The sequence below is a fragment of the Brachypodium distachyon genome, chromosome 1 (assembly GCF_000005505.3).
Source record: "Brachypodium distachyon strain Bd21 chromosome 1, Brachypodium_distachyon_v3.0, whole genome shotgun sequence".
NCBI classification, from domain to species: Eukaryota; Viridiplantae; Streptophyta; class Magnoliopsida; order Poales; family Poaceae; genus Brachypodium; species Brachypodium distachyon.
In genome coordinates, this window is record NC_016131.3 from 5,362,305 (window position 1) to 5,373,454 (window position 11,150).

The 11,150-nt window shown below is 44.6% G+C and overlaps 1 protein-coding gene across 1 annotated transcript; it reads right to left on the minus strand.

Moving 5' to 3' along the window:
- Positions 1-4,443: 4,443 nt before the first annotated feature.
- On the minus strand, positions 4,444-10,570 carry LOC100831587 (upstream activation factor subunit spp27). The gene is made up of 6 exons (XM_003558949.4): positions 10,050-10,570; positions 8,216-8,330; positions 7,936-8,107; positions 7,186-7,248; positions 6,954-7,117; positions 4,444-4,765 (listed from the first exon to the last, which is right to left on the minus strand). The coding sequence occupies exons 1-6, from the start codon at positions 10,415-10,417 to the stop codon at positions 4,643-4,645; spliced, it is 1,005 nt and encodes a 334-aa protein (XP_003558997.1). The 5' UTR covers positions 10,418-10,570; the 3' UTR covers positions 4,444-4,642.
- Between the last annotated feature and the right edge of the window lie 580 nt (positions 10,571-11,150).

Sequence of the window (11,150 nt, forward strand, 5' to 3'; positions counted from 1 at the left end):
CATTTCATTTCCTAGCGATTCAGGGATTCAGATGCACGGGCCAGACCGGGAGCTGGAGCCTGACCCCATGAACCAACGGAGGTTGCGAAGGCGAACTTGCGCTCTCAATCCTACGGGCAGAAACAATGGCGCGCCGTCAAACGGCTCTCGTTGCCGCGAGGAGGCAAAGGAATCTACTAGAACAGAGTACGGCCAACATGGCCGTTCCTAATCTTCGCTACGTGTTCTCCTTGACAGCTTGATCCCAACGTCCGCGCCGGCCGGTATCCAAGAGAGGAATAAACGCATTTCTTTAGCAGCCATTTCTGGTGGTGGTGTTTGATTGGCCTTTGGCTCGATCAGATGCTGAAACCCTCTGACCTGGATAAGGGGGTAGAGCTAGTTTTCAACGTAAGGTTCTTCTTGGGCTTGACAGTGGCATTATGTTATTGCGGACACACACGGAATCTGTGAGAACATATCCACAAGATTCGCCAGCAAACGATGGAAGATAGGCAGGACATGATAACATATACAACGTCAGATCCTTTTGACTAAGTACGTGTGCGCATTATTCTAGATCCAAAGGGCATACACGTTCTTCTTGTAGTACAAATAGGGATAAGGGTGTACTGTCAGACTATCAGTTGAAAACAGGCAGCTACTGTCACAACAAAATTTAATCGCTAGTACTAGGAGTAGTAGCTTACTTGGTATATACTCGACTCGATCAACATGCAGTAGATGTTCTGAATTTTTATAGCCATTTCCCAATCCATGCCATTCCGGTGCCCCAAAGCCAGAACCATCCATGTTTCATGCGATCGACATCTACTAGTATGCCGCTTCAACATAACAAGAAATGTTTGACCTGAATTTTCCATCACACGGCTACTACACCAGTGCACCTAGTATAGAGCTGGTGCTGCAAGCCAACAAGGACCGATAAAAGGAGAGCGGATTTTTTTTTGCTCCGGGTGGCAATCACACCCGAAATGAGCCGTTCACCTTATATTTGAGATCTGTGCCCCTGATTTTCGCTTTCCAAAATACATTTACAATACATGACAGTGGCGTACGTGGGGACCACGCATGTGGGATTCCAACCCTTTTCTTCTTTCTTCTGTCTGCCCTCTCCACAGCAATGTCGCCTCCCTCCCCCCCCCTTCTCTCTCTCACCCAACAGCCCATGGCGGCCGGAACGGGGACCTCGACCGGTGCGGGACGATGGCGTAGCCGGAGATGGAGGCGGCCATGCGCGTGTCCAGTTCGACATCGAACGCGCCCTGGCTGGGTATTCTCTCCCCCCGGCCATCATGTTCGAGCAAGAACTCGAGGGCGGCGGGACGGGGCAATAAATCGAGTTGCAAATCGTCGGAGCAGAGGGAGGGCCGCCCGAGTTCCGAGCTCGGCCACGGCGTGGTCATGATCCGTTGTCGCAGTTCGGAGCTCGTTCACGGCGTGGCCACGGTCAGTAGGACGCGGACGCGTGGTGCCGCCCCCCATGCCTGGGCACGAAAAAGCCGCCGGGGTGCCGCCACCCCCACGCCCGGGCACGGCCGCGCCGCGCCGCCGCTAGCCCGCACCAGCCGCTCGCGTCCCCCCCCTCTCTCTCTCATGGCGGAGCTCGTCCATGGCGCCGCTGACATCTTCACCGAGTTCATCTTCACGGGGTCCGGCTACGACAACGTCCAACCGCAGTGTCTTCCCCAACTCCGGCATCCAGCCGCCGGAATCTCGAGAACGTTCTGGAACCGGCCGAACCCCAACAACATCCATGGCGCAGGAGGAGCAGGCGGACGGGTTCTTCTAGTCGAAATAGACAAGGGCAGAGCTGGCAGCGAACGGGAGCAGCAATTGGCGCACCGTCGGACGGGAGCAGGGGAGAGAAAAGTGAGAGAGAAAGGCGATAGCGTTGGGGGAGGTGGGGGCAGAGAAATCGGGTGGTGGTGGAAGGGAAGCAAAGCACATGGTGGGCCCAGCACTGTTGAAGAATACAAAATTAAAATGGACATACGGATCCAAATACATATAGGAGGAAGATAGCGTTTACGAATCTCAACGTGTTTTGTAAGGTGCAGATTCAGGATGCGGTCGCACCCAGTTGCAAGAGGACATTTTCCCGATAAAAGTGGCATACTGGCATATCATAAAAGTCTTTGCTCAGCCAGTTGCCAGTTTAAAGCCCTTTTTCTTCCTCCTTTAAGTGTAAACTGGCTTTGACTTTTGCAGGGTGCATGGAGCTACTGAGAGCTATTGGAGCAAGCCGGCAAACGCCTTCGAATCTCCACGGCGCACACCAACGCAACGCATCGATGGAGCTGCGCTTTAACCATATCTATCCGCCTAAAGATGTTTGCTTTGACCTTCGTTCCTTCCTGTCTGGTCCCAACAGTTGCACAGTTGCACTAGTTGGCACAAAGTCACCGAGAAAAAGGAATTGACATGAATCGAGCCCATTGACAGCCGATGGCAAACAATATGCTACCATTCCATAGATTATTTTATAGTACATTCCATTGAAGATATTATAAGAAGCAGATTCTAACGAATATCAGAGGATATAGATTGATTTTGACAGTAACATTTCACTGAAGATATTGTAAGAAGCAGATTCTAAGGATGTTAGAGGACATAAGAAGCATATTATAACTGTAGTATTCCATTAATAGAAAATCAAGTTACATGGACAGAAATGAGAAAACATACTGGGAGAAAAATAGTTGTCCCGAAAATTTATAGAAAAAAAACCACGGATAGAAAAATACAAAACATCCCTCGGTTCCTGCACTCGCCGAAGCCAGCGACCGCCGCCAACCTCCAACACCGTCCAGAAGCACGATGGAAGAGACGATGAGTCTCCGCCATTGCCAAAGCCAAAGAAGCATCATCGCCAGCAAGACTTTATGAGTCGATAGGCACATGTCCATGTGGCACGTCGATCAGGGAACGTCCCCATGCTACCCTGGACCCAGATCTGCGTATCCCATGTAGAGTTCATATTTGATCGTACAAATGAACAAATTTGACAGTCTGATCTACTGTTTCTGTCTCTGTGTTGATTTTCGACGAGCAAAAAAAGACGCCGCGGCAAGATGATTAACGGGGGCAGGAGCGTTTTTTTTAGTTTTTTTAGGGAAAACAGTAGATCAACAGATCTACTGACATTATATTAAACAAAAAGCAAGGCGCTGTACATGAGGATAATCATTTTCTACTGACATTATATTAAACAAAAAGCAAGGCGCTGTACATGAGGATAATCAAAATGATTATCCAGCCCCCTAAAGGACAAAGAAAGGGAAATACAAAAATCTATTTATCCAATCTTTAAGGCCAATATGGGACTTTCTTTTAGCTCTCTGAAAAACCAAGTTCATCTCCTCAATAAATTTTTTTCTGCATCTATAGAGAGATGGCTGAACCCTGTTGAAAACACTTGAGAGCCCCTGGGCCTTGGCCAAAGGCTAACGAGCGATCGAGCAAATCGGAGACCATCCGCGAGACAGGGACACGACCACGGGTCACACGGCACTCGGCACCAATCTTCGCCAGATCTTTCTCTTTCCCCCTGCACACATGATCCGCGCCCGGCTCCGTCGTTTGGCCCCAAAATCTTTGGCGATACGGACGCCAACCACAGCCCGTGGCCGTGTGCTCTTACAGCTGTGACTCCGACTGCGACGTCGGCGATGCTTTTACTGCCTGCTCCTCGCAGTATATCAGTTTTCACGTAGTAAGCAACTTCGGGGGTGGTCACCAGCAAAACGCCACTGGGATTCAACAGCTGAAACCCAACGTTTTTCTCCAGGTTTATGGCGCCCCTCTGCACAATTCTGATTTGTGAATTGCGATCGGGTCATGGTGCAACTGCGAGTTGCAGGGGAACTGGGGGGAGAACAGAAGCATATGGTTCCGTCAGAGACCCCCGCTTCACATGGCCGGATACCCTGCAGTAGCCATCACCAAACGCTGACGGCGACAATGCCACAAATACAATCCAGCAGGTGGATTGGATTCCACTGGGAGCTGACAGGATTCACGTAGGACCAATGTATTATTGTGCATACAGAAAGGAATCTCCAAGGCAAAGCCGAGACGAAGCACTGTTGCTGTACAGAACAAGAACAGCACTACGAAATTTTACATGTATCTAGACATTTTTTAGGAATAGATACATCTATTTTTAGACAAATTTGAGACAAAAATTATGGAATGGAGTGAGTAGAAAGCTACGGAGTACATACACTACTGCTGCAAACTTATCCATATCAGGAGCTGAAAAGGTTGAACATTCACAAACAAAGTAGGAGAACCCCATTCACAGCGACACAGCCCCTTGAGATCTTTTTGGCGCCATAAGTCAATTGAGGAGACAACCAATCTTATCCTCACCCCGAAGCATAAATACGGAGGACCATATCCCAGCAAAAGGACCACATTTTCTAGGAGAGCGCGAAAGAGTTAGCCCGCAGATGCGGAATTCGCTTGGCATTGAAAACCCTACTAGTATTGATAATGGGAGAACAGTGCCACCCAGAATTCAGACAAGTTAAAATTCCACATTTCTATATAGATCCTAAATGTTCCATGGTTACACATTCTGCAAAAACACAAAATCACCCATCCTTTTGGGTCCAGCAGATCTGGATGATCCAGGTCCCTATTTTGTCTTTGTAAAATGGGGACTAAGCAGCTTTGAAACCGTGAATCCTGTGAATGAGTCAACTTGGAATAGATTCTTCAGCTTCTCGTCGCAGATTATTTTTCTCCGGTCAGAAGGATCCTTCAACACCAAAAAGAACGAACGCAATTAAGTTTTGATGTTTGTTGCAGCCTAGTACTGAAATTTCAGATGATCAATTTCCACATATCTATACTACAAAGAGTTGCTGGATGCATGCAAACATATGAAGAAAATGCCAGAGTTTGACAAAAACAGTTTGTAGAATGTAAAATTGCTTGCCCTATATGGTTCATCTCGATCAATACCTACATTTTCTATAAAAAAAAACAATCCTACAGAAATTTGTATTTAGGGCTTTGGCAATTGATTGAATGAGATGATAAGAAATACGCACGAGACTACATAGGCATAATATGATTTAGCTACAAAAGCATTGTAAATACTTAAGATTTTCCATGGCTATTTGACAAGACAAGGAAAAGTTCACGATAGATATATAAAGGGCAACATTTCTGTAGTCTACACCTGGCGTTACAACATGCTTATCTGAATTATACAATATTGGGATGTTTATTACTTATTAGGCCTGAGGACACAGGATAGAACTGCAGGTTTGCAGCTAACAATAGATTGCCATATATCTCAGATTATCACTCTATCAGGTAACTTGGAAATCTGCAAGATAGCTTACAAGCATTGCCGTGGGAATAAGAATGCGGTAGATAAGCTTGGTATGCTTGTGTATCCCTCTGCCCGCATATATATAGGTGTGGTTAAGAAAGGCGTTAACCAACAATGACTCCGTTGGTATGTATTTTATGTAACACAAAATTGTTGTCATTGGGTTCGTATTTATTTATACTTATGATTTTAGGAGGTGATTCTTACAGAGAAAATCCTATTAAATGCAACTATGAGGGAGCGAGTCTTGTAGTTTCTGTGACAAAGACATGACCACTCAGCACCTTCTTTTCGATTGCCAGGTCGCCTGCTTTCCATGGGGGGTAACACAGATAGCTTTTAATCAACCTCCACCAACAAGCATTTCTCATTTGTTGGGTTGTTGGTTAGATGGGCTGCAGAAGGGGGTATGATGTGTCAGATATTTGTTGGGCCATGCTCGATGCCGGGCTATTTGGTTCTGCCATAACAACCATAAAATTGCTTTGTCATCCAAATCAGGTGGTCTTCAGGCGTGGGAGCTTGTTGTGGTCTCGGGCACCCTTGCAGAAGCTGGAGTGAAGGACCAGTATGATAATCCCTCCTTCCCAGTTTATTCGTCGTATTAGCATCATCACAATAACCAAGGAATCCATCTACGCATGCAAACCGGCTGAAATCACAGTTAATTATGGCTTTTCGAATCCAGCGCGTGCTCCTTTCCCACGGCTAGCCATCAGCCCACCAGTGCATGCCCATGCATGCGTGCATGCTGGCCCACAGCAGCATGTGCTGCCTGTGTTTCTCCCGGAGTCTACGCTTGCGGAGTGAGCTGCATTAGTTACCAACCTTAGACGACATTTTTTCTGGGAAAAAATAAAAAGCTAAGGCGACAAGTAAATTGGGAAGGAGGGAGTAACGAGCAAATGCTGGAGGCCAAAGTGATGGCATTGTTTGCTAATAGTTGGTGGTGTACTTGTAGACGACTGGGTGACGTCATTTCTACTTCGATCGCCTTAATTTGCCCGGCTAATTGAATATCGGCCAGCACTGTTTATTCTCATCAAACGCTGTAATAATCGAACTATGTAGGCTGTGTGCATCCTCTGGATGCGTTGGCAAGGAGAGTAACAAATCTTGCTTAAAAGAAAATTATGGCTGTTATTTTGAATCGCATAAACCACTTACTTATGGAGTAATCATTGGTCAAAGTCTTGAACACCAATCAAAATACTCATATATATCTGGACAGAGGGAGTGCCTAGTAGTTGCTAGTAGGATAGTAACTATCCTTGCATAACATAATTTCTCCAGCTCATATGCTTAACCATTGTTTGGTCTTGAAGTATCCAGAAGGTACTAGCCAGATGACTTATATAGCAGTCAGTCCAGATAAAAAACAATCCAAGACGATGATAACTACGTAACATGTGGGTACAATAACACAGTAGATCAGATCATATGCACATCCAAATTTGGAGATAAGCCTTAACACACACCAACAAAATTCTGGCATGCACAATTATATGTGCCATTCGATCATCCAATAGCTAAACAACTGAGCATTCTAATTCTAATCGATATTTATCACAAACACCAATGCAATATACAGGGAAAGAACATTTACCTGCAAGTTATTCTCTTTTATATAATCCCACATTATTTTCACGACATCAGATCGTGACAACATACTCTCACCAGTGCCGATGAAATTCGCTAAATCGTCGGAAAGTTGGAGAGGCGCATTAAGACCAGTTCCAGGCCTAGAAGATCCAACCTTTTGCTTCTTTCCTGTAAAAGGACATTTCAGCAACAGACTTGGAAGAACAGACACTTTTGTTGTAGGACTATTTTCTAACCTTCATTTTTCTCTCGCTTTTGAGGCTTCTCTTTGGGTGTTGATTTCTTAGGGGAGGCAGGACCTGACATATCACAGACAATAAGTACCTGGGAGTTAAGTTAGGTGGACGGTGGTAAATTAGATATCGGCTAGCCATATCAATCAATGGAGTGTAAGGCATGGAACTAACTGCATCATTTACTCTTGTGCATACATGTTCAATAGCAAAGGCCTATCTAACCTAGGTAATAAGCACAAGCTGATTAGGAAATAAGCCAACATTTTAAGTCCATATAACAAGTTCCAAGTAAACATAAGCTAACAAAGCTTATACAGCCATAAAAAATAAACATAAGCGAAAATAAAATATGAATTGCGGCATGAGGACGAATGACCGCAACGGATAAATTATTATAAAATAAACTGCAGCTTTTCTGTCCCTTTTCTTTTGCCGTCACAGCAAACAACTCTCTTAGCTGAGCATGATGCTCCAGGGCACATATTATGCTACAACTTTGATGTGCAAATGTTATGTTCTAAGTCAGCACTCAGAAATTATGGAAACAATTTTGCCAGTAGAACATTAAAATAACATTAAAAAGCATCAACTTAATGGATGCCTTTTTTTAGCAGGCGGACATGAGTGTTTTACCACATTATGGATCTTTTTATAATGATATGTGCATTCCTCATGTGGAGAGAGAGAGAGATAGATAGATAGATAGATAGATAGATAGATAGATAGATAGATAGATAGATAGATAGATACCCTCAGAATTCAATGGCCAGATATGCTTGGTCAAAGCTTTATTCATTTGGAACATATCTATTGAATTGACCTTAAAGAGCTTCTTCAAGGTCTCGTCACAAAGAATCTTCCTCTTATTGCTTGGGTCTTGCAAATTATTTTCTCGGATATATGCCCAAAGCTTCTTGACAACCTGAAAGGCACAACATGAAACGAGACAAAGAAGGATTTCATGATCAACTAGTCTATCGTTCATCTGATATGAGATTTAGGAATGACAATAATTAGGAAATGATGTTACCTCTGTCCTGGCTAACTCAGATGCACCGACAAACTCTTGAAGTGTCGGGGAAATGCTGCATAATTTAGTAAAGCCACCACCCTTTCTCTTGCCGTCACTATTACCTTTATCCAACCTATGACATTGATAAGATAAAAGAAACTTATTGGGTACAGTATGGCCATCCTGATGGAATAAAGATTACCAAATACAGAAGTTGTGCAAATGTTTAACAGAGCTAATAAACCTGTTTAATAACCCAAACACACCAACAGAAATATCACACAGATAAATACATGCTATGGAAATAAGTCAGTTTGCTGCTCAATCTCATGAATCATGCAGAAGTACAGTCCCAAAGTAACAATAGACAAACAGCAGAAAAAAAACAATAGCACCATCTGTACACTTTCAGAAGATGGAATGAGAACAGCTCCTCTATAATAAACCCAACAGTATTGGAACTAATAAAAATGCGAAGCAGCAGTACCAGCTGACTACAGCTATCATCTTTCCACATATATAACGAGTGGATTTTTTACCATATTAAGTTGTCCACGACATTTCATTATAAACTAAATTACCACCAGGTCAACCACAGGTTGTAGCTGCACTGCTGAAATTGAGTGTAAACTTTAATTGATTTTGGAAAACCACGTGCTTAACGGAATTAAATTGACTAGTACATAACTGTAACATCTTCCATGATGTCCAACCCAAGTAGCTAATTTTTCACCTTTCAAAATATGCTTAAAGAACTTGAATAATAAAAAGAAATTCCCAACTGGAAAAGCAATAAATCTAAACAGTATAAAAGAAATATCACCAACAATCATCAAGCAAAAGGTACATGAAAACCCCAAAACATACAACAATAATGAATCCATCCAGGAAATTTCATCTATGTACAAAAATATAAGTGTCTTATCCACCACCGAATTTGATCAGTGGAATAGCATATCGAACAACCAGGCACATGATAACAGAAACACAACTGTCGGGTAATTGTGCTGTCGTAAGAGGTACACTATTGAGTACACATGTATGTTGCTTTTCCATATGTTTAGATGGTACAGTGATGGTGTGTGCACACTATAAGCACGTAATCAATCGTAAAATGTAATCACAAAATCACCAACCCATTTGACAGTCCTTGAGTTGGTTAGAGAACATAATGCTGAGGTGTAAAAAACCGCAGCATCTCTGCTAATTGGGGATATTTTTTCCAAGCAACTAGCAAATCTCCCCCTAATTTTAGCACAACTAAACATTATAATCTCCAGTGCATGAAACATCAAAAAGCATGAAAGGTGGAAAGCACAATTGTATTGAAGTCACAAAAGTTCCGTCTAATTACCCTATAAGACTCGCAAATATTATCAACAAATTTACGCACTAGACCATCCTAAGGCCTTGTCCAATGGGGGCGCTAATCTACAAGGACTAGGATATAAATATCAGCTGTTTTGCCAGTTTGAACATCGTTCCTAGCCTTTATTTTGGCATAGCTGCTTAGTGAGGAGTCGGGCGCTTGAAAAATGCCGACAAAATACAATTCCTAACTTACCAATACCTTTCTAATTGGTCCAAATTTACACGAAAAGGATAAACCAGACGTCATTTTCCTATCAGCTTTACAGTTATAACAGCCTAAACGCAGCAAAGAATGCAACCCCAGAACCCTCCAAGGACGTCAAGTGAAACCCCTGAATCCTTAATACTATTCGCACAAAAAATCACACGCTAACGCACAGTGCTGCCACATATCCTGACAGATCGACGAAACAGAGCACCCAATGAACCCTAAACGAAGTCGCAAATGCAGCGAATAGAGAAAAAAGCAAAAGCCCTTCACCTCCGCTTCCTCTTGTGGCCGCCGCTACTATCCCCATCTTCTTCATCCTCATCCTCTTCCTCCTCCACCTCCTCCGGCTCTTCCTCCTCTTCCCCGTCCACGCCACTACCCTCTCCTCCCTCAGGCTCCGGCACCCGCTCCTCCGGTTCCTCCTCCTCGGGCGCAGCGACGTCCTCCTGCTCGGCCTTGTCGGAGAACTCGGAGAGCAAGATGTCGACCTGTTCCCGAACGAAGGCCTTCTTGTCGGAGAGGTCGACGCCGAAGTCCTCCTCGAGGCGGCGGCGCAGGGCGCCGGTGGTGGTTGTGGTGAGGTCCGAGTCCTTCAGCACCTCCCGCAGCCGCTCCACCAGCTCCGAGTCCGACACCATCGCCGCCTGGTCGGTTTGGTTCTCTCGCCTCTGGCTCTGGGGGAGCGTGGCCGTGGCACACGGGTGGAGGCAGGCACTCGCAGGCAGGGGCTCGCTCGGCTCGCTGCTAGTGCTTCCCTTTGGTTTGGTTTTGCTTGGGCTGAAATGCGGTTTTCTCTTCCTGACCTGACCTGGGGGCGTTTGGCCCAGATACCATACAACGTCACGTTTTTTTTTAAGGGCCACAACGTCACGTTTTCCCCCGGAGGTTTTGCCGTTCTGATGACGCGATTGCGTGACGATCGTCAGTGCTCCAGTGGATGTCCAGGATAAAATGTTTGCAGCGAGTGCAAAATTTGACGTGGGTAGTAAATATCTATCGGATTTGCTGCAAATCATTTGCAAGCTATAGTAGAGACCAAGCGATTCCGTGTTTTTCGAGTCTCATGTAAGGTTTGCAAGTGTGTAATATTCAACTCTTTCCAAGTTATAAGTTGTCTTAGATAATTAGTCGTGTAATTTACTATTTACTCCCGCGGCGCAAGAAAATTAGGACAAACTCTTTGTAACTGCCACCCCGCAGCCCGCGCTAGGCAGGGAATTAGTAGTACCGCTACCGCACATCTTTCTGCGTCATCTCATTCCTCTGCAGCCATATGTGAAACCTGAAACATTAATTGTGGAGGGTATTACGGGGGCTTTTTAGCGTAGAAGATGGAAACTGAAGCGTTACTTCGATGTGTGAACTAATTTC

Excerpts from the sequence above, each read along its gene's own strand:
- LOC100831587 (XM_003558949.4), bottom strand. The coding sequence starts at position 10,417 with ATGGTGTCGGACTCGGAGCTGGTGGAGCGGCTGCGGGAGGTGCTGAAG. Across the intron at positions 7,118-7,185 it reads AAAGCGAGAGAAAAATGAAG|GAAAGAAGCAAAAGGTTGGA; the intron begins GTTAGAAAATAG and ends GTCCTTTTACAG. Across the intron at positions 4,766-6,953 it reads TAAAAGAGAATAACTTGCAG|GATCCTTCTGACCGGAGAAA; the intron begins GTAAATGTTCTT and ends TTGGTGTTGAAG.